At 43.4% G+C, this 24,671-nt stretch overlaps 1 protein-coding gene across 1 annotated transcript in view; it reads right to left on the bottom strand.

The window, feature by feature from the left end:
* The window catches only part of sema6ba (sema domain, transmembrane domain (TM), and cytoplasmic domain, (semaphorin) 6Ba), a 177,983-nt gene that overhangs the window by 21,686 nt on the left and 131,626 nt on the right, over positions 1–24,671 (bottom strand). The window contains exon 11 of the mRNA XM_077222303.1: positions 123–254. Within this exon, the coding sequence (XP_077078418.1) occupies positions 123–254 (132 nt within the window). The remainder of the gene's footprint in view (positions 1–122; positions 255–24,671) is intronic.

Genomic DNA, 24,671 nt, shown 5'->3' with positions numbered 1-24,671 from the left:
ACGAGACAGACAGACAGACTATTGATAGATAGATAGATAGATAGATAAATGATAGAACAAGACAGACAGAGAGAACGACCGACAGACAGAACATGATAGATACTAGAAAGATAGAAAGATACCTGGGTTTCGGCACCAGTTCATCCGGTACAGGTGTCCATATGGATTCTGGAGATTTCTGCTCTTTGAATCTGCCCTCAAATACACGTGCCAGCTGCTGCATGTCAAACGCACACACCGCCGAGCCGGGGATGCTGGGTAGACACAGAGTTTCAAAAGGGTCAAGACACATCACTGATCCAAACAACACTTCAAACACACGCATACACACACAGACAGTCACACAGAAGCACACACACACTGTTACCCTAAGCCAAAGTGACATGTCACAACAGGACTATTCGATTTACTGCAGCTGACAGACTAATCGACCAATCTGCCTCTACAGCATCTCATTATAGTGTCTCGACAGCCACTCACATCAGATTAATAAAAGCTCAAGTACAAATTCAAGCTATTTTATACACAGGCTATGTATAAATATAACAATACACACATGGACTGATTTATGGCACTTGCATGGTGCTTTGTAGTCTAATGGAGCTTCATTCTTCAAAATATTTTCTGTTTCATGAAAGAAAATACCTATCTTGGGAAATGCATGAGGGTGAATAAAGGATGACAGTTGTATTTTTTTGGGTGAATTCTTCCTTTTAAAAGCTAAAAACTGAGAGAAAACATATATCAGCAGAATATTATAGCTTGACGCGCATTAAAATACAAAGGAAATCGTAGATCAGTCAAACACAGAAGGAAACTGTAAAATGACCTGCCATGATGGGCAAGTGTTCTCAATGGCTGTGTGTGTGTGTGTGTGTACGTGTGTGTGTGTGTGTGTGTGTGTGTGTGTGTGTGTGTGTGTGTGTTCTGGTCTGCAGGTGTTCACCATGTGTTCCAGGGCAGCTTGTCTCTCTCTCCAAACAGTGGGAGGTCAGATGGACTGTTGAGGAAACTTGGATCCTCTTATCTGTCCAGATTTCAGCTTTCAGGCAAAACAACAAATCTTATCAAAAGGCTAGTAGTGAATTAAATGGTAATTGATTAATAAGGTTTATTGAGTAAGGATTCATTAAATTACATTAAAATTAATTAAATAATTGATGTTTTGTATATATACATTGAATATATATTGAATATGATAATAAAGACATTCATAATTTTACAAATGATTTCTATTTCAATAAATGATATTCTTTACAGCTTTCTATTCATCAAAGAAGCATTGATAATACTAAGAAATGTTTCTTAAACAGCAAATCATCATATTAGAATGATTTCTGAAGGATCATGTGACACTGAAGATAGTAATGATTTTGAAAATTCAGCTTTGCATCACAGGAATAAATTACATTTAAAAATATATTCAAATACAAAACAGTTATTTTAAATCATAATAATATTTCACAATATTACGGTTTTGACAGAATTTTTTTTTTTGCAAATTAATGCAACTTTTAAAAAAAAGATTTTTTAAAAATCTTACCGAACGTTTGATTAGTAATATAAAACATTATTCAAATGTATTTTATACGGGTAAAATGATCTAAACAAACTCTTATTTAAATTTCCTATTATATTAGATTTATACATTTTAAAAGATGGAAATTATATTTGTTTTTTTGTTTTGTTTTGAGCAGATGCTACTATTTTAACCATGTCCTCTATTGCAGGTACCTTCTAAAAGGCAAGTATTAGATAATGGGAGTATTGTTTTAATTATATAATTTCGTTTTTTTTTAGACTAAAATATAGCTTTAAAGCTACAACCACCAATTGGGCCAGGCCTTCAGACTGTTCTGACTCGTTCATAATAAATTGATAGGTTTTTACTTGTCCTCAATTTCACTTTTCTTTTGCAAAAAAGCCTTAACTAAGAAAAAATCCATAATGACATTATCTTCTACGATATGTTTGGAAGGAGAACAGCAGCCCAAACATGTGCAAATCAACAAGGGGTTAATTACAGAAATCAGTGTGATAATAACAACATGTTAAAAGAAAAGAAAAAGGAGGAAACCAACAGAATGAGACTGTAAAACACAGGAGCAGGATGTTTGGCTGGGTTTGAGGTCACACATGGTCCCATCAGCTGCTCTGAGAACGTGTGTGTTTGGACCGCGGTGACAGATTTGGCGAGTTCTGTCTGGTGTCCCGCTGGAACTGGAGTGAGAGGGCTTGCCTGCACCCCTCACCTGACACCAGACCTGCTGAGCCAACGCTGGACAGCATTTGGCCAATACTGGGTCAATGCTGGACTGAAAATGATCTAAACCTCAATGTCCTTTATTTAAATGTCAGTGTTGTGGCAAATCCAATTCCCTGCATCTCCAACAAATTTAAAGTGAGTTTTGAGTGCCTCAAACAAAGCAAACTGTCTTACATAGACATAGATTATACAAACCCTGAAACCTTTGTTAAATCCATTAAATAATTCATCCTCAAAAACCTGTGACCCATGACTTGCGGAAGTTTATATACATACAGTAAATTAATATAGATAGATAGATGATAAATAGAATGATAGAACAATCGATAGATGAGAAACTGTACATAGACAGACGATAAATAGATTTTTGGTTATCAACATTCTTAAAAATGTATTCTTTTGTGTTCCGCATTAAAAAAAAAGAAGAAAAAAAGTCATTCAGGTTTGGAACTACGCAAGGTTCAGTAAATGATGGCAGAATTTTCATATTTGGGTGGACAATGGCAGCTTACTAGGTTTAGAGCTTATGATTACATAGCACTGGTTTCATAGTTTTCTTTTCTGTGTCTGATTAACAGGCTGCATTTTTATAATCAGACACAGAAAAGGAAACCAATAGAATCATTTAGGGAATATAATTTTGATACAAGCTTGAGCTAACACAATAGCTACATTATCCTGATAATAATGAGAGCGCAAATGACAGAACAGAATCCTTCCACCTTCCACATAGTGACTAAATAAAAATGAAGTAGATAAGACAGTTGCAGAGCAATCATCGCATTCGGATGTGATGAGGTTTTCTCATTCAACTCTAATCATTCCATTTCTGCTCAATTCCACTCTAATATTCCCCACTAATAGATACACGGAAAATATGGAGTCTGATCTGTTAAATAAGGGCTACTGGTAATTGAAGGGCTTTGGGAATGAAGGGTCTCATTTGGAAAATTTGGAAAATGCACGTAGATTGATGGACAGAAACGGCGCAGTGGGCATGGTGTTAATGGACTGATTTGGAGATCGGCCTGAGCCCGCCGCCTGCCACCCTTATGGAGGACATCTGTGCCAAAGATTACACCAAATTAACAGAGATGTCAATGGATGTCATCTTCCTCTCCGTCTCCTTTACCACCTCTCCTGTGCTTCCCTGAGTAGCACAACCTTATAACTACCTCAACTATTTAAAAGAATAAAGGGACAAACAGTGCTGTTCTTCAAGAGCCATTAGTGCACTGACAGCTCACTCATTTTATCTCAGAAGGTGACTGTAAAAATTAAAGTGATTTAAAGAATAACACCATGATGGCACACTGTGACTTTTTAGTAGTGCTTTCTGAGACAAACATAATATTATTTACATAAATAAAAGTATAGTTCACCCAAAAATCAAAATTCTGTCATCATTTACTCACCCTCACGTTGTTCCAAACCTGTATGACTTTCTTTCTTCTGCAGAACACAAAATTAAAGTACATATTAAGATATTTTGAATACAAAATTATTATTGAGCAGCAAATCAGCATATTAAAATGATTTCTAAAGGATCATGTGACTGGAGTAATAATGCTAAAAATTCAGCTTTGCATTACAGGAATAAATTACATTTTAAAATATATTCAAATAAAAAACAGTTACTATTAATTTGTAATAATATTCCACTTTTTTTTTTTTACTGTATCTTTCATCAAATAAATGTAGCCGTGGTGAATATAAAGACTTAGTTTAAAAACATTAAAAAATATGAACAAAAAACGAAAAACGAAAAAAAAAAACTTTTTTTTTTATAAAATGCGTTGTCAGCTAATGCCTGACACAGGCAGACGGGGTCCCAATGGAAGCCATTTTGAGAACACCACTTAAGCCAATAAGCCGTTAGAAGTTTGTGGCCTCCAACTCTAATCCAGCCAATGAGCTGTCAGATGTAGTGATCTACAGCCTTGTAAACCTCAAGCTAGACAAACGAGCTCTACTTTCACCCTGTTCTCTCTGGCAAGCGGCCCTGGTCACCTATCGTCCACTACTTTAAAGGCTTTCTGGCGCTGTGCCTGTGTAACTGACCAGCCCAGTGGGCTTGAGGTGAACGGGCCAAGATCACCTCATCACACAAAGCTCTGTAGTGAAGCCTCTCGCGTCCATTCGAGAAAGGACACGACGGGGGTCTGAGAAATGAGGACTAAATGGAAAAAAATGGACACGGCAGAAAGCAGGAGGGACTTCATGCTGTTTGTACTTTGGCATAGAAGCTCAGCCATAACTATAGAGTAAGTACATAATAGCTCTCCTTTCAGATGATGCAAAACTACTGCCAAAAAATATGAAAATGAAATGAAAATTTGATTTAAGGTATTAAAAAAATACAGTTAGAATTGTGCCATTTTATTAACACATTATTTTTTGTACAATAGTATTTCTGTATTGTGATTATTATTATGTGTATTATAATAATCGTACATTTATCCGCAAGCAGCAATGTGGGTCCAAGCACCGAAGGCACCCCAAGCAGAGCAAGCATTGTAAGCACAATAAATTCAGCATGTACAGCAAGCACAACAATCACAGCAAGCACATCAAAGCTCATCACACTGAACAGTCAAATGCTCTACAATGTGACTCACAAAAGGACAAAATACTATTCAGATTTTTGTATATAACTGCACTGCATGTTATATTTAATAAGTTCAGATTAGATCATTCTCAGAAAGAAGCAATGTCTGGAACAGATGCAACTTCTTGCACCATTTCTGGCCACAGTACCTGTCTGGGCATGTGCCACACATGATTCAAACCCACGACCTGAAAGGTTCAGGGGCTTGTAGCTTAGCAAGTTGCCCTACTTGCCCTAGCAGTTGCCCTACCCTATGCACAAGGAGTTTTCAAGTGTTCAAGGTAAGAATGAGCATGTCAAAGCATTAGTTAGCATATTAAACAATTAGCAAGCTAAAATAACTTGGCCACTAACGTAAATTATGTTTAACCTGATTAATTAATTAATTAATGTTTAACCACATTAAAAGGAATGGCCTCTGATTGGCATGCTAAGCTATTTAACATAAGACAACAAATGAAGTGCAGTGAAAGTCAACTTCAGAAAGTTATTTCTCGGGAACGGTAGCAAGTATCAAATATCTGTTTACTTATTTCTGTGAGGCTCGGTCCAAGGATCATCTGAGCTGATTTTGGACAAAATTGGACAAAATTTGTAAAACAAATACTTTTTCCTTTACTTCAATATGGCGGGCAAACAAAATTTTGGAAAATGACAAATGAGATGTCGTCGGAATTGGCATAAACGAAGGAACATAATGACATAAAGAAAAAAGATTTGAACAATGTTTTCAAAAGTTATATATTTTTGCAAAAAACCCCCCCAAAAAACCTGGATATCTCTGGAAAACGTCCTCGGGTTACGACTGTAACCCTTGTTCCCTGAGAAAGGGAACGAGGACTGCGTCGATTGACCCTTTGGGGGAACGCCCCTCAGCGTAGCGCCTCTGAAGTATGAATGAAACTAAGCCAATCTCTGATTGGTGTTGCGTCATGACGTAATGTGTGACGGCATACAAACGGAAGCTATAAAGGACGCCGGCACACATGAGATGTCAGCTTCTGTGATGAAGCAAGCGCTCCCAGGCAAGGGAAGGCGTGGCGAAGGGATGCAGTCCTCGTTCCCTTTCTCAGGGAACAAGGGTTACAGTCGTAACCCGAGGACGTTCCCTTTCGAGGGAACTCGGACTGCGTCGATTGACACTTTGGGGGAACGAGTACCCACTATGGCACAACGCGCCCTGCCTGTCCTAGTGTGAAGCTGCTCACAGGCATACATAGGACGAGAGCACGAGAGTGCCAGGTGTTGACGGAATGTCCAGGCTATTGAACCTAATAAAGGTATGAGGGGTGGCCCATCCAGCTGCATCGCAGACTTCCTGGATCGGGGCCCCCGCGAGAAGGGCTCTAGAGGACGCCATGCCTCGTGGTTGAATGAGCCCTCACGGCCAAAGGTGAAGGCAAACTGCGCACCTGGTAGGCCAAAGAAATAGCATGGACAATCCAGTTGCTGAGTGTCTGTTTGGAGGCGGGAAGACCCTTCTTGGGCGACCCGAAACACACCAGCAACTGGTCTGACTTCCGCCATGAAGAGGACCTCTGAATATAGACTTTTAGAGCTCTGACATGACGGAGCAGATGAAGTCTCTCCTCATGCGCCGCCACGTGAGGTGGAGGATGAAAGGCCTGCAGAACCGTAGGCCGTGCCGAATTGAATGGCACCTTAGGCAAATAGCCCGGCCTGGGATGTAGGATGGCTTTAATGTCGCCCGGAGCAAACTCCAGGCATCCGTTAGATATAGAGAGCGCCTTGAGATCTCCTACCCTCCTCAGAGAGGTAATGGCCAACAGAAAAACCACCTTCAGGGAAACGTTCTTGGCCTCAGCCGACTCCAATGGTTCGAAGGGGGCCTCGGCCAGCCCTTCGAGAACGTCTGCCAGGTCCCATGTGGGAACCCTGGAACGAGCCGGATGTCTCATCCTCCAGGCCCCATGGAGGAAACGTACGACCAACTGCTGTCTCCCAAGAGGTCCATCACCCAGAGGAGAGGGGAAAGCCGCAATGGCAGCCACGTACACCTTGAGTGTGGACGGGGTAAGACCAGCGGAAAAACGATCTTGAAGGAACTCCAGAACTGAAGCCACTGGGCATTTAACTGGATCCACCTCACGCTCTCTACACCAGTTGGTAAAGACATTCCACTTTAAGCCGTACAATTTCCTCGTGGAGGGAGCTCTGGAGCTGAGTATGGTCTCCACTACTCCAGCTGATAGGCCGCCCTTTAGGTACTGTGCCCCCTCAGGGGCCAGACCCACAGTTTCCATAACTCGGGCTGAGGGTGAAACATTGAGCCCTCTGCCTGTGATAGCAGGTCCCTCCTGAGGGGAATCTCCCACGGAGGGCCGTCTAGGAGCAATACAATGTCTGAGAACCATACTCGGGCCAGCCACAACGGGGCTACCAGCAGTAGACTGATCCCGTCGCGACGGACCCTCTCTAGAACTCCCGGGAGCAGAGCGATCGGGGGAAATGCATACAGACGCAGCCTCGGCCACGTCTGCACCATGGTATCCAACCCCAGCGGGGCTGGGTGAGTGAGGGAAAACCTCAGAGGACAGTGGATCGTCTCTCGAGACGCGAATAAGTCCACTTCCACTGAGCCGAACCTCTGAGATATTGAGTCTACATTCCCTGGGCCTCAGCCCCTGTCTCGACAGGATGTCTGCTCCCTGATTTTGACTCCCTGGGATATACGTTGCTCTTAGAGATAACAGTTTCCCTTGGGACCACAGGAGGATCTGATGCGCCAGTCTGCATAGAGGGCGAGACCTCAGACCCCCTGATGGTTTATATAGGCCACCACCGACATATTGTCGGACCTCACGAGGACATGCTGACCTTTGAGGCCCGGCAGGAAACTCCTCAGAGCTCGGAACACTGCCAATATCTCCAGGCAGTTTATGTGCCAGGAGGAATGATGGTCCTGCCACAGGCCTGTCGAAAAGCGGCCGTCCATGACCGCGCTCCAGCCCATTAGGGAGGCGTCTGTCCAAACGGTTTTCCGGCGACATGACGCTCCCAACACTGGACGTTGGGAGAGAAACCAAGCTTTTTTCCCCATAGATAGGAAACGAAGGCATCTGCGCATAACCCTGATCATGCGGAACGGGTTCCCCCTCGGGGAGAACCCCTTGGTTTTCAACCACCACTGGAGGGCCCTCATGTGAAGCAGGCCAAATGGAATAATGCTGGACGCTGCCGCCATGAGCCCCAACACTCTTTGAAAATGTTTCACAGTAATGGCTTGGCCTAGCTTATCCTGGACACTGTGGCCAGAATGGACTCGATTCGTGCAGGAGACAGTCGTGCCCGCATCGTGACCGAGTCCCACACCACTCCCAATAATGTGGTTCTCTGGGCTGGTGTCAACACGCTCTTTTTCGTGTTGAGTCTCAACCCCAGGCTTTGAATGTGGGCGAGGACGACATCTCGATGCCGAACCGCCAGCTCTAGTGACTGGGCCAGAATAATACATTCGTCGATATAATTGAGTACCCTGATGCCCCTGGAGCCTCAGCGGTGCTAGAGCTGCATCCATACATTTGGTAAATGTGCGTGGGGAGAGAGCTAGGCCGAACGGAAGAACCGATATTGGTACGCTTCGCCCCCGAAAGCGAACCTCAGGAACTTCCTGTGAGATGGAAGGATGGATATGTGGAAGTATGCGTCCTTTAGATCTATCATGACAAACCAATCCTCGGGTTGAATTTGACTCACGATGATGGGAATAGTGAGCATCTTGAACCTGAATCTCCTCAGAGAACGATTCAAGTGTCTGAGATCTATTATTGGACGCAACCCCCCATCCTTTTTGGGAACTATAAAGTAGCGGCTGTAAAGCCCAGACTCCCTGTCCGGTGGAGGAATATGTGACCCGTCACAGAAACCAGGGACACAAGTCGGCAGCACAACTTTCGAGCAAAATGAGAAAGAAGAGTTTTTTTTCAAAATTGGTGATTTTCAATTTTTTGGAGAATCTGTTAATTGAAATCACGAAGAAGCCTCTCCATGTTTGAGATAGCAGTATTGGTATATTCAAAAGCTTACATTTTGAGGTTGAAATCGGCTTGTTTTCGGAGATTCTAGCATGCAGTAGGGGCGTGGCGTGTCATTGTCTGTGTGTATTTCCATACTGAATAACCCGGCGCTTTTGCCCCCGCCCTCCAAGTCAACCACATGGCTACTTATTATGCTGTGCTCTGGCCAGCTCTCTCTGATATCAAAATTCAATGAAGATGGATGCCGCAAAGATTGTCGCAGACGAGATGAACCGTCTGGCAGTTACACCGAAAATGTTTTCGCCGCACTTCGTGGGCTCGGGAAACTGAACCGGAGGTATGGGCGCAGCGCGCTCGCCCTCAGTGCTTCAATACGGCGGCTCGGCTCGCTGACAGCGGTGGCTGGCTGTTTCATATGTGACGGAGAATCGAAATAGAGGATGCAGTTAAGACCTTTGCTGCTGCGATGAAGGCCTGCCGTGCGTGTTTCTGAAATGTAAGTTAAGCTTCATTTGCTCTTTAGTCGTTATTTAAGATGCTGAACCTGCTGATGATATAATGTGCTTGCGGACATTTCATTTGTGTGTGTATACGCACATAAGAAAGTGGTGTAAAGAGATTTGCAACAGTAATTTGAGGAGGTGAAATGTGATTATTTGGAAAATTGCAGAAATGACTGCTTAAAGAAAAATGCCAGCTGGCATTTGCCTCCTACATAAACTTTAATATTGTTGACATTTTGGGCACACGAGCGTTGCGTACTATTTGCGCTATATGTAGGCCTATGGCTTATTGGTCTTTGTTTGTTGTTGTTGGTTTTGCGTTATATGTATATGGCATATTGGTCTTTGTGTGTTGTTGCTGGTTTTGCGTTATACTGTATGTATATGGCATATTGGCCTTTGTGTGTTGTTGCTGGTTTTGCGTTATATGCAGGCTATATGGCATATTGGTCTTTGTGTGTTGTTGCTGGTTTTGCGTTATATGTATATGGCATATTGGTCTTTATGTGTTGTTGCTGGTTTCGCGTTATATGCAGGCTATATGGCATTATTGGTCTTTGTGTGTTGTTGCTGGTACGTTGCAAATAGAGGGGCAGCACAATTGTTTTTCGCCTAGTGCGGCAGAAGTGCACTCATTCGAAGTGTAAAAAAAGCTGTAAAGCACATGGAGGAGCTTTACAGGGGGTATGGCTTATCTAAATGAGATGTAAATGAGCCCTATTGTCACCCCCAGCAGCAGAGACAGGTGAGAACTGCACAATCTTTAGCTCGTTTTCTCCTCTTTGAGCTTTTTTAAGTGCCTACTTTAAAATGGCCACAACTTCTCCAAATATTATCAGATTTCCACATGTTACACATCGTTGGAAAGCTTGGATATTACACTCTCAGAATCTATGAATAACTCAAAATGCCCCAGAACCGACTTGTGTCCCTAGTTTCCGTGACTGGTCACATATGTTCTATAGCCTCCTTTACCAGCAGGGAGTTTACTTCCTGTTCCAATACCTGACCCTGCACTGGGTTGACTGCAGTCCAGACCACCCCGTTGAACCTTGGTGGGCATAAACCGAACTGCAGCCTGTACCCCTTTTGAATGGTGCGCAGGGCCCAAGGCGAAATATTTGTGAGATTTTTCCATGCATCGAAATATTTTACCAAAGGAACCAGGCTCTCGAGCCTGGCTTCGGGTACCAATCGGGATTCGTTCTCGACCCCCTGAAGCAAATCTCCGGCAGGGTTTGACCGAAAACGATTCTCGATGGGCGGACGCGATTGCTGCCTGGCCGCAAGCCTGTGGGGCAGACAGAGCAGCGTGCGTTCGCTGGAAACCGATGTGTCCCGAAGCGCACTTAACGGCGGGATACAGACATCGACTTCCTAAGGGCTCCCATGAGGGGAGGCTCTTTCGGTTTCGTTCTCGACACACTGAAGCGGTGGACCGGCAGGGAATATTAGAAAACCTTTTCCGATGGGCGAACATGAGCGCTGCCTGGCCGCAAGCCATTGGGGCGGACACTGCAGCGCGTATTCGCTGAAAAACGATGTGTCCCGAAGCGCACTTGACGCTGGATACAAACATCGATTTTCTGAGGGCTCCGCGGAAGAGTAATTCTCGCTCGTCCCTCCACGGGGGGATAGCCCTGTTATTTTTGTCTCGTTTTCGATACCCTGAAGAGGAGGACCGGCAGGGAAGAATCGAAAAATGATTTTTGACGTGCAGATGGAACACTGCATGGCCACAAGCCTGCGTTCGCTGCTTATCATTTTAATTCCTCAGAAATAAATGTAGCCATAAACACTGTATTAGTGAAACACGGTCTGAATGTTAGGCTGAATTAAAATATCTAACTTCCGATATTCAAAAGTCAGAAATATTTCATCATTTTATTTTCTTAAAATTAAATGAAGCCATAATTACCAGACAATACTGTTTTGTGTTAGGCTATACGGTCTCGTAATCCACACGCTGCCTCGGCAACGCGGGATTCGAGTCGTTCACAATATATTTGGCTTCGAACCCAAGAAGAAAGTCAACAGGTGCGAGGCTGAAACATCTGAAACAAAAAGCTGACATCTCATGTTTGCCGGCGTCCTTTATAGCTTCCGCTTGTATGCCGTCACACATTACGTCATCACGCAACACCAATCGTTCCCCCAAAGTGTCAATCGACGCAGTCCGAGTTCCCTCGAAAGGGAACTAGGTGGCGCTGTGTTCAAACTTCCAGGGACCTTCAGGACATGCTGTCGATGAACCATACCAAATTGTGTGCCAATATATCAGATCGTTTAAAATATACTGCAATTTATAACAAATTTCAAAATGGCGGACCATGATTTTCTGCCAAACTGTTCGATAGTTAATAACCAAAAATAGCAATTTTTCAGATCTCATGACCTGTAGGTGGCGCTGTTCCCAACTTTGGCATGGACCCTCAGATCATGGCTCCGATCAGGGCCGTATTAAGACAGTGTGGTGCCCCTGGGCACTATACCTCAACCTTCAGACATAATCAAGGTGATTTCTCAAATGTAATTTACTTACTTGTCCAACTACATACATGTAGGCATATGAGCAGTGAGCACTATACTCAAATGTCTCAAATCCAAATGTACATCAGTTCATTGACAGCGTCAATTCACGTTTGCCCAAAAATAATAATAAATCTATCAGGTTTCTTACCTTTACAGGCTTGAAAACTGGGCAGGGGTGGAAAAGGTGAGAAGGATATTGCCCCTCTAGGGGGGTCCGGGGGCATGGTCCGCCGTAAGAAAATTTTAAATAATCCATATTTTAAAGAATCAATCTGATGCATTTTGAGATGAATTTTTTGCCAACCTGGGGAGAGCTTGAGACACTTAACTTCAGCCATGAGTCAAAAATATTATGGCCTCCGTAGCGTTAGCTAATAATTTTACCAGCAAAGTTTAAAAAAAAAAATCAAGTCGAATTTCTATAACTCGTGTTGAACTGATAACGTCTCAGGTTACGTATGTAACCCTGGTTCCCTGATAGGGAACGAGACGCTGCGTTGAGACGCGGCGGGAACGCTCTGCATGATTCCGTCGTGAAGCACGTGTATAATCAGTCCAATGGAAGAGGGAGACATCATAGGCGGGTGACGTCATCGACAAGGAAACTCTAAAGTAACCCTGAAATTAGACCGCGAAAGCTTCTGAAACGCCTGAAGCAAGTCGATCATGGCATGCAGGAAGTATGGCAGATAAACGCAGCGTCTCGTTCCCTATCAGGGAACCAGGGCTACATACGTAACCTGAGACATTCCCTTTCAAGGGAACTCGAGCTGCGTTGAGACGCGGTGGGAACCCCATACCCACTACGCCATAGAGACAAATTCCCGTTCTGTGTGAAGTCCTTGCGCACACTAGAAGCAAGCAACCTAGCCCCAGGAGTGGAGAGGTGTAGGTCATAAAATCTGACAAATGTATGTGGTGAGGACCGGCCTGCCGCATTACAAATATCCTGAAGGGAAACACTCGAAACTAAAGCCTAGAGGCAGCCATACTCCTTGAATAATGGGCCTGAACAGCCACAGGTGAACGCTGTCCGGCCGCTTCATAAGCAAGTGAGATAGCCTCAACTACCCACTTGCTCATTATCTGTTTAGATGCAGGGCAACCTATCTTAGGTTACGCGAAGCAGACAAATAATTGTTCTGATAAACGCCAATGAGCAGCTCTGTGGACATACGCATCCAAAGCCCGGACAGGGCATAACAGATTTAAGATTTTCCTGATCTGGGGTATTAAAGGCGGAGGACAGAAGGCCTGGCCTCATGTACCACGGAAAAGACGAAATTAAGGATCTCTCCTCAGAGATAACCCAGCAAAGAAACATTCATTACAGAAATCAAGTACTGTACCAACAGGGCAGAAACAAGATTCAGAAGGCATTCTCTGCACCAGGCAGAGAACAGTTTCCATGTCAATACATATTTAGTCTTCTCGTGGAGGGAGCTCTGGACTGGAGTGTGGTCTCCACGACCTCGGTCGAGAGTCCTGAATCTATGAGCTGGTACCCCTCAGAGGCCGAGCCCACAGTATCCATGACTCCAGAGCTCCCAGGAGCAAAGATATCGGGAATGCGTACAGGTGTAGCGTCAACCACACCTAATACATCACGTCCAGTCCAAGCGGAGCTGGATGCTTGAGGGAGAACCACAAATGGCAATGCATTGTACAAACGATGCGAAAGGTCGACTTAAGTTGACCGAAGTTCTCCCTAAGAAGCTCCACCACCTCGGGGTGAAATCTCAATTCCCCGGGCCACAGCCCCTGCCTCAATAGGATATCTGCTCTGATATACGAGACCATCAGTGTGTTGTCCGAACCCTTCGCCGAGCGACCACTCATGATTGCCCCCGACTTGTGAGGGAAGCATCCGTCGAAAGCATTATGCGTCGACAAGAAGCCCCCAACACTGGGCCTGGGCGAGGAACCAAGGTTCTTCCACATGACCGAGGCACGAAGGGCATAGCCGCGTGACCTTGATCATGCGAAAACGGATTTCCCCTCGGAGAAAACCCCTTGGTCCTGAGCCACTACTGCAGGGGTCTCATGTACAGAAGGCCAAAAGTAACTACGTTGGACGCAACTGCCATGAGCCCCAACCAAAGACCTTTCACCGAGCGGCCACTCATGACCGCCCCCCATCCTGTGAGGGAAGCATCCGTCGATAGCGTGGCGCGTCGACAAGAAGCCCCCAGCACTGGGCGCTGGGCGAGGAACCAAGGTTTCTTCCACATGACCGAGGCACGAAGGCATAGCCGCGTGACCTTGATCATGCGAAAACGGATTTCCCCTCGGAGAAAACCCCTTGGTCCCGAGCCACCACTGCAGGGGGCTCATGTACAGAAGGCCAAAAGTAACTACGTTGGACGCAACTACCATGAGCCCCAACAGTCTCAGAGACTGTTTTGCAGTGAGTGACTGACCTAGTTTTACATTCTTTAGGGCTGTGAGAATCACAGAAATACGTGCAGGAGACAGACGTGCTTGCATTGTTGTCGAATCCCATAATACACCTAGAAAGTGGTCCTCTGAGCTGGGAGGAGTACACTCTTTTTGGTGTTGAGCCCCAACCCAACCTCCTGTGGGACAGAACGACATCACGATGTTGAACTGCCAAAAGCTCGGACTGAGCTAAAATCGACCAATCGTCGATATAATTTAATATGCGAATGCCCTGGAATCTCAGAAGAGCCAGAGCTGCATCCATGCATATTGTAAAAGGTGTGGGGGGATAACCTAGGCCGAATGGAAGAACCCGATACTGGTATGCTTCGCCCCTGAAAGCAAACCTCAAGAACCTCCTGTGATGAGGATGGTAAGCGTCCTTTAAGTCTATGGTGACAAACCAGTCCTCGGACTGAGTCTGTGACACAATCATATTTAGTGTAAGCATACTTTGAACTTAAGATTCTGAAACCTGCTGTTTAATTGACGCAGGTCTAGAGTAGGATGCAACCCCTCATCCTCTTTTGGAACAATGAAGTAATGGCAGTAAACCCTGACTGTCTGCCAGGAGGAGGAACCCCTTCTACAGCTCCTTTTGCAGAAGTGTCAGTACTTCCTGCTCCATAACCAAAGCCTGCTCGGGGTCCACCACAGTGGGGAGGACCCCTAGAAATCTGGGCGGACAAGAACCGAATTCTGAACCCTTTTCTATAGTGTGGATGACCCACCGAGAAATATGTGGCAGTAGTTTCCACGCTTCCAGAAATTCTACTAGGGCAGGGGTCTCCAACCTTTTTTCATTTGAGAGCTACTTTTTAAAAAAGATAGTGGCCGAGAGCTACTCATGTAGGCTAATACAATACTTACATCTCTTAAATAATGTCTCATAACTCTCATATTAACAACTAGTTTTTGTAGAACGATATATGTCACCCTTAAATGTCAGAGAAAAGAACAGAATCAGAGATTAATTTTTTTAAAGAAAATTGTACTTTGCATATTATACTGTAAAAACACATAATTATAGTTGATTTTACAGTGCATCTTAACTAGAGATGAAATGGCATGAAAATTTCATGATTATAGTGACCAAATTGATCACGGTTATCACAGAATCCTGTTCAAAAAGTACTAATACTACACAATAAAATCAATTCACCAAGGTTTATGTCGAAAAACAGCAAATAACAAATATAATTAGAATTCATTTGCATTTTTTGTTTACATAAACAAAATAATAACATTAAAAATGATGGTCAGATTTTAAAGGAGTGTCTTGCAACATTTTATCTACTAACATGTAGCCTACAAGTTATAATAAAGATTTGACAAAATTTTTTTTATAAAAAGCTTGCATATTTCAGCCTTAAAATCATTTTTATAAAAATAATGAGTCAAAAAAGATAAATTACTGACGTTCACAATGCACATTAGCTTATCTTTCATTATTAATAGTAAAATTCGGTCTGATTTTCCCGTGGCGTTTGTCGTTGCTATGCAACCATGCACTGCGCTCTCCACAATGACAAAGAAGTTTTAGTAGCTAATGGATTTTTCATCTCGCTGTGCCTGGAAAAAATGAGCGCTTCAATTATGAGCCGCCTACATTTGAAATAACGAACTTGAGCACAATCAGGCCACTGGTAGCTCGCGAGCGACGTGTTGGAGACCCCTGCCATAGACCATTGGCAACCGCAATGCTAGCTCCACAGATGAGGCATACAGCTTTATCTTTAACGTTAGTGAAGAGGAATTCTGTTTCCCACTCCTCGTTAAAATAATAAGTCGTCTTCTTTTTTGCATGACCTGCATCATCAGCCATAATTAATCTTTTTTTCTTTTTTATAGTTCAATTTATCTTATGTATGTACCGTCTGCCCGCGACCGCCTCAACTCACAGAAGTTACGTTGCGGTTTTTTTTTTAAACCTCCTCGACGTGCAGATTCTAAATATTTCAAATTATTTTATTATGTTTTAATGGTATTATGAAATGTTACCATTAGTTATTTTCTCATTTTATGCCATCATAAATAATAATAAAAAAAAAGCGAAATGAAAGATTACAATTCAGGCTATTTATAGAACGTGCTCAGCGGGCGACTCAGAGACTCCATGCGGGCTACCAGGTGCCCGCAGGCACCATGTTGGAGACCACTGTACTAGGGGTACCAGTCTCTCAAGACTGGCCTCTGGATTTGGTTGAACAGTCACTAAGGTGCCCTGAAGCGGCGAACCGGCAGGGAACAACCGAACTGACCGTTCTACGACCCTCCTCGGAGGATCGTATGGGGACGCTGACACCTCAGTGCCATGAACGGCGAACCGGCAGGGAACAACCGAACTGGCAGCGCTGCGACCCTCCTCAGAGTGTCGCACCCCAGAGGGCGCCGAGGAGAAAAGATTTCTCAAAACCGTCCCTGCCCCGGAGAAGCCCTCAGAAGCCTGATAGCCTCGTTTTTTTGTTGTTTTTTTTACGACAGGACTTCCTGTCTAAGCTTTATTAGAGATGACGACAGTCCTCAGATCTTGCCTACCTCTAAATAACTTAGTTCCTACGACCATCCTCGGAGCATCGTATAGGGATGCTGACACCTCGGTGCCCTGAACGGCGAACCGGCAGGGAACAACCGAACTGGCAGCGCTGCGACCCTCCTCAGAGAGTCGCACCCCAGAGGGCGCCGAGGAGAAACGATTTCTCAAAACCATCCCTACCCCGGAGGGGACCACCCTGTAGAAGCCTGATAGCCTCGGCGTCAGGGCTTCCTATTTGTCCAAGCTTTTTTAGAGATAAAATAGTCCTCAGATCTTGCATATCTCTGACTGGCTAGACTGCTACCGCCACCCAAGTCCCCCTCGATTGTGGAGGAACCCAAATGGCGATGTTTGTTTTGCACTCTGTGCTGCGAGGAGCTTAGTAGCGGGCGAACCGGCTCCGTTCCTGAGACTCCGCCCAGCAGTCTCAGGAACATTAGATTGGGTGGAAGAAAACTCTGGAACGCCGCTGAATGGTTTATTTCTTAGTTTTTTGAAAGCTAAGATATATATATATATATATATAAATATACCACTCCGTGGCCACCAGCAGGAAAACAACCGAACTGGCAGTGCTGCAACCCTCCTCAGAGAGTCGCCCCCCAGAGGACGCAGAGGAGAAACGATTTCTCGAAACCGTCCCTCCCCAGTATAGTTTATCTGTTTTGCACGACGCAATTCTCGAATAGCATCAGTGATGACAACCTCACATTCATCCATGTCTTTATAATTCACCCACCAGCGCTGGGTGATACCCATAGCTTTACTATTGTAGCAGCCTTTGGCATCAATAAACCAGCGTAGAGTTCGACCGGTGCAAATATCTTTTATTTTTCTGTCATGCACCGTGAAACTAAAACACACAAAATCACAATAAATCTTACAATACACGCAAAGACACATCTTCCATTGATTTAAAATTACACAATCAAATTTTCACGATCTCAACAACAACAAAAAACACACCTACCTCGCTCCGCTTACCAAGGGTACAAACATCAAACCAGGGCTGGACTGGGACAGAAAATCGGCCCTGGCATTTTGGCACAGACTGGCCCACTACATATGATCATAAACACCACCCATCTTTGCACGCCCTTGAAAATGTTCAACTCCTATTCATGAAAACCACTAATGGCATGTAATGAGTGAGTAGGAACGAGTGAGAATTAACAGATGAAATAAGTACAAAATTGTAATTTATTAATACAATTGAACTATACTCCGCAGCGATGCATCAAAAAACAAGCTATAAGCTGCACTGGCATTGCAATACCAGTGTTTCCCACAGGATCTTTGGTAAAACTGTGGTGGGTGGACCTCTGTCCCTCTAGGGGGGTTTGGGGGCATGCCCCCCCCCCCCCCCCCCCCCCCCCCCTAAGAAAATTGTGTGCATTTTAATGTTAAATTCATCAATCTGGTGCACTTTGAGAGTTAAAAATTAAAAGCTCCAACCCATTTTTAGTGTGCAAATTAAACACAGAAAAAAAAAAACTCTTTTAGTATAAAACTATATTTACTATATTACACTACTATATAATAATAGTTATAATTAATCTCAAGACAGCCTAATAGACATATATTGTAAAACAAATGCACTGAAAAATAAAGAAAACTTTCATAATTAGTTTTGTACTAATTTATAAACTTGAAAGAGATAAGCACATGATCTTTTATTTTGACGGAAACTGCATCAAGCTTTTATTTTGGCGGAAAACATGGATACAAACGCGTCTCATTAAACTTCTAGTAAATTGCTGTAATCGTCAACAATGCAGATGTGGAAATAATGCGTAACTAGGTAATGGGTTCCTACACTCATAGCCAAAGTGTTTTAAAAAGTATTTCTGCTTACCACAGACTCTACACTTTCTCATCTCTCTCCTGATCCTCCTCACTATCCTCCTCATCAGCCACTGGAGCTGATGAAGCTCCTGCTGCTGAAGAAAACGCATATACTTTGACACATTTTACAGCGTCTGCTTGAAGGGCCTATATCTATTTTTCACGCTATTTCTCTGCACATTCCTTGCGTTTCTTCTCCATCTCTCAGACTATAGACAGATACACAGTACACTTGACACTGCACGCTCACTCAAAGCACAAAGGGGGAGGTGTTTCAAGATTTGATTGGGCCAGCCCAGTGTCAATCAAGAAAACAACCAATGGGCCGCTGATCTAAGTGTTTCATGGGCCGGTCTGTCATTGGAAAAAAATATGATTTTTTTTTTGACCAATGCATTACATCGGCACTAACCCAGCGCCGTCAATTAAGCAAAACAAAACGAATGGGTTGCCGATGTACGAGTTTTTTGGGCCGTAAAAAATAAATAAAAATAAAAATAAAAATATAAGATGTATCGGCCCAAAAAGGACGTCGGCCCACCGGGCATTTGCCCGGTATGCCAGATTACCAGTCCAGCCCTGCATCAAACAGAGGGTTGGGAAACTTCATTTAATCCTCGCCATTCCTTTAGACAACATGCTATACGCGCCAAACACTTCCTGCTCCGGTGTGGATGTCTCTCTAACAAACGGAACCACTAAGCTTGCTTATATCCGGGGCGCGTCTGTTACCCGGACGTGACTAAATCACACGAACGACACAAGCAAAGCAAACGGCCACTTACACTCCCACCAAATCGTGTTTATGATTTGACAATCCCTTCAGCATATTCAACAGTGAATCATACATGATTTTTAGTTTACAATAAACACACTGCAACCCTCTAAGGCTCCTTGGTAAACGGTTAAGCGAGTACAGTTAATTTAAATAAACTTTCATTTCCCAATTGTCGTCTTTTTTTCTTTTTCCCCTTTTTTTTTTTTCTCCTCCCCAAAGGACAACAATAATTTAATCTCTTTCTACCAAAAGTACTAGTTTTTGAATAGGCCGTTCAATAATTGAGGGTTTAGAAGAACTGTCTCTTTTAATTGCGGACCTCCGCTCTCCCACTTGAACCTTGACCCGACGAACTAACCCATCAGACCCTTCTGTGGTTTCCACAACTCGTCCCAAATGCCACTCGTTTCTTGGAACTGTATCCTCCTTGATTATGACAATGTCATTTACTTTGAAATTACGACTAGGAACATGCCACTTCTGTCTCAAGGAAATGTTCAACAAATATTCCTTCTTCCAACGAATCCAGAACTGCTCAGTTAGATACTGCACTCAACGCCACCTTTTTGCAGCATACAGATCCGCTTCAACAAACTTTCCAGGAGGTGGTAGAGCAATCTTAGACTTCATTAAGATGAGATGATTCGGAGTCAAAGGATACAATGATTTTGGATCATTGATGCCATCAACATTCAAAGGACGACTATTCACAATAGCCATTGCTTCATAAAGAAGAGTTCTTAGAGAGGCATCGTCAAGTCTTCCATGACACTGACCGATAGTAACATTCAAAACATTCCGAATGGTGCGTATCTGCCGCTCCCAGATACACCGGCATGACTAGCTGAAGGGGCATTGAAAATGAACTCACACTGTTTCTCAGCTAGAAAGGCTTCAAGTGCATTCATATCAAATTGCTTGAGGGCTTCTTTAAACACATTGGCAGCTCCCACGAAGTTTGTTCCCTGATCACAACGAAGTTGACTAACTGCACCTCTAAGACTGATAAAGCAACGTAAAGCATTAATAAAAGCATCTGTGGATAGCTCTTCCAGCATTTCTATATGAACTGCTCGAGAAGACAGGCATGTGAAAATAAGACCATATCGCTTACATTCTTTACGACCCTGTTTAATATGAAATGGGCCGAAAAAATCCATCCCGCAAAATGAAAAGGGGTCTGGAACTTCACACCGTTCTTCAGGTAATGCAGACATTTGTTGCTCCTCGGCTGGTCTTCTCTGTCTACGGCATTGCACACATCTATGTATCAACTTAGCAACTGCCTTGCTTCCACCAATGACCCAAAATCCATTGGCCCGAATTTCCATCAAGGTTTGGTTTCGGCCTTGATGGCAGACCTGATCATGATAGTACGACAAAATCAGGTTAGTAATGTGGCTGTCTTTAGGGAGAATAATTGGATGCCGTTGTTCCGGGCTAAGGGTTGACCCCTTAAGCCTCCCACCGACACAAAGCAGTCCCTCGACCAGCATGGGATTGAGATGAAAAAGAGGACTAGTCTTCAGACAACTGTTCACTTGCCCCTCTACTTTGAAGCGCTTTCAACTCTTTGGGGAATGAGTCCTGCTGAACAAGCTTTATTATCACGGCCGCAGATTTCCTGCGTTCTTCAACAGTCACTGTATTGCTAGTTTTTACCTTTGACCCCAACCTCTTAATCCTAGCAACCACCTTAAGAAGTGTGGTCCAGGTGGAAAACCGGTCCAGTCGATGTAAGACGTCCATCTGCTCACTGGCCTGTACTGCACATACTTGAGCCAACTTTACCTCGGGATCTCCAACACACAACTCCACAGAATGTTTAAGTGTTGGAAGCACTTCGCCTTGCCACAGAAACTTTGGGCCCAGTAACCAACTAGCTGATGCAATGTCCACTGCACGAAGGCCTCTGGAAGCGTGGTCAACAGATTCTGTGCTGTATCAACATAGTGCCAATTATTTGGATTGGTGGTTTCTCTTATCAACTGAACTCTGTTTGCCACAAAAACGTGGAACCTTCTTGCTTCATTATTGATGTAAGCCAAAACGACCTGAGAGTCTGTCCAGAAATATTCCTGGTCAATTTTCATCTGAAGCTCTGCCTTTAACAAAACACTCATCCTAGCTGCTGTTACTGCTGCTGAGAGTTTTCCAGTCTTGGAATACTGGTGACTTTGTAGGTGAGACTCTTGCTTTAGCCATAACCAGACAACAGTAGATCTCATTTTTCTCGTTCTTATATCTAAGGTAGGAGCAAGAACCATAACCGGACACACTGGCGTCCGAGAAGTGATGCAGTTCCACTCTCACAACGTTCCCAAAGTTCCGAGGGTGATAACATCGGGGTATGACAATTGCCTTCAACACTTGGAGGCCGGTTTCCCACTCCTCCCACCGTATATTCAAGCCTTCAGGCAGTGGATCATCCCATCCAATGCCCTTGTGGCACAGCTCGTTAGACGTTTGGGCATTAAACACATAAAAGAGAAACCGGCTTATTCCTCGATCTCGACACCTCTTTAGTGTGGTGTGGAGATAGGGAAAAAACGGCAGTCCCCGACGAGGAGGCTGAGATACAGAGAGTTTTTCTGTTTTTAGATATATTTCATCTAATAAACTCTTTTCATTTTCACTCTCATAATGTTCAGCTGGCCAGAAAATATTTAACTAGCAACAGCACTAGATAAACCTCCTTTTAAAGCTCCTCTTTATTCAACAGAGTTATGAGCTGACTTATTTATTCATTTATTGAAAACTCAAACATCTGCCTTTTTCTTAATATCTTTATTTGTTTTGTTCTATTTTTCTAAACAAAACACTAACGATACCAATTCCTCGGAACTGGAATCGCCAGCACTGGATCTGGAAGGTGAAAGCTGAGATAGGTGCGGAGCCCGTCCCAACCCCTGCTGTCAGATCCGTTTGCGAACCCCAAAATGCGAGTCGCCGCCGTGCATCGGCAACAGCGGGACCCGCGCGGGGAGCGCGAACAGAACCGTCCTCCTCGAAGAACGCCTGGCGGGAGCTGAGCGTCCTCACGGACAGCTTCTCGCAATGCTCACAGTCAGCCCCCTCTAGAATTGACTGTGGCATGCTCCACTCCCAAATAGTAACAAAAAGCTGATGTGTGTGTCCCCACTCGTGCTATAACGTGGGCAGGGAACAACACAAAGCTGCTTGCTCTCTTTTGCCATAATATATATATATATATATATATATTGCAACTTGACAGACAACAATATGACAAGGACAGAATACACAGATCGCTTGCTGAAGGCACAGAAGCTGTCGCGGTCTGATTTCAGGGTTGCTTTATAGTTTCCTGGTCGATGAAGTCACCCGCCTATGAAGTCTCGCTCTTCCATTGGACGTCTCCATTATACACGTGCTTCATGACGCAATCTCGCAGAGCGTTCCCGCCGCGTCTCAACGCAGCTTGAGTTCCTTTGAAAGGGAATCACTCTTTTGTGTGTTAAACACAATCTACTTAATACAGACAACTTCATTATAAAGAAAAACAACAAATCAAAAAAAATATGATCATAATCTATGACAAAACTTTCATTATAAACTAGATTAATGGGTAACTCAGCAGTAAAATTTAGAAAAATCACAAGTGCACAATAATTGTATAAATTCTGAACATTTAGTGGAAAAAAACTTTATTTAGTGGGGAACAAATAAGGGACAATAAGTGTAGCACTAAATCTGGTAAAACGTTTTCATGTATGAAGTTTAGCAGAACTGCTTCTTCCTCGATTTTGCGCAAGCAAAGGTGTAAACTACATCCCCAAAGTCCATTTCTTTGGTACCGTCTCCACAGTTAGCTCCAGCTTCGTCAGACTCAGCGCTGCTAGTGATCGCAATTCCCGTGATGTTCTCACAAAAAAACTTTCGATCCCTGGAACATTTTGAATTGTAGCTAAACGTCTAGTGTCCTTGTCTTTCTTTAACTTTCTTTTTGCAAAACCACTCAATTGACGTCTGTCCATTTTGGATTTAGATTCATTTTCAGTAGCCGTTAAAAAAATGACACATTTGCGCGTACTTGTTGACCAACTCAACACTGACAGATTGGGGAGGGGGGAGTGATAGTGGTCATGCAATCTTTATTTATTTATAATTTATTATTATTATTATTGTTAAATTAGTGTTCATAAATGAGTTATGTATGGTCTTTCAAGAATTTCAGTCAATAATATAACAATTTACGAAAAATATTTTTAAAGCTTGTGTCATGTGGTGCCACCCTAGTGTTTGTGAATAGTTGGTGCCCCTGGGCACTGGCCCAAGTGCCCTTGTGGTCCGGCTCTGGTTCCGATAAAGCATACAAATTTACATTTCGATTGATCAAAGTTTGTCCGAGACTCAGCCTCTGAACCAATTTTGCACCAACCTCGTTTAGTTCAGGGCATCATAACTTTTGAACAAAGATTGGTGGTAACAATTTAGTTTAGGGTCCAATTCTCACTACGAACTAGTTGCTTATTAGGATGCATGTTACTATGATATTGGCTGTTTATTAGTACTTATAAAGCACATATTAATGCCTTATTCTACATGACCCTATTCTACATACCTTATTCCTACCCAATTACTACCCAGTACCTAAACTTAACAACTACCTTACTAACTATTAATAAGCAGTATTTAGGAGTTTATTGAGGCAAAGGTTGTAGTTAATAGTTAGTTAATAGTGAGAATTGGACCCTAAAGTGTGACCAAATCGGTGTAGCCATTTCTGTGCGGCTCGATCCAAAGATCATCTGAGCCAATTTTCGTAAGAATTGGGCAAAATTGGGGAAAAATATTAAATACTGTACTTTTCAAAATCAATATGGCCACTACTGTAAGAGGCGGAGTTTAGGTTGGCAAGGCTGTGCGTTACAGTGATTTGTACCATGATTTACCTAAGGACAGCCTCTCGTGGCTTATTGTGTTATTATTTATTCTCATGGAGAGAATAAAAACAAAACAAAAAAAACAATAGCAGCCACAATACACAAATAAATAATTCTATATTTCAGAAAATGTTGGCACAAAAGTATGAAAACGTTTCCATTTCAAGACATTTTCTCCTCAAACATCCAACTTCTCATTAATCTTGACCACTTTCCTTTCTCAACAGCTGTCCTGGAATTTGCTCTTTCCTATTGTGAAAAA

The sequence above is a fragment of the Siphateles boraxobius genome, unplaced genomic scaffold, assembly GCF_051911475.1.
Source record: "Siphateles boraxobius isolate OS27281-9 unplaced genomic scaffold, OSU_SipBor_1 86, whole genome shotgun sequence".
NCBI lineage: Eukaryota > Metazoa > Chordata > Actinopteri > Cypriniformes > Leuciscidae > Siphateles > Siphateles boraxobius.
This window is presented reverse-complemented; position numbering and strand designations above follow the sequence as displayed.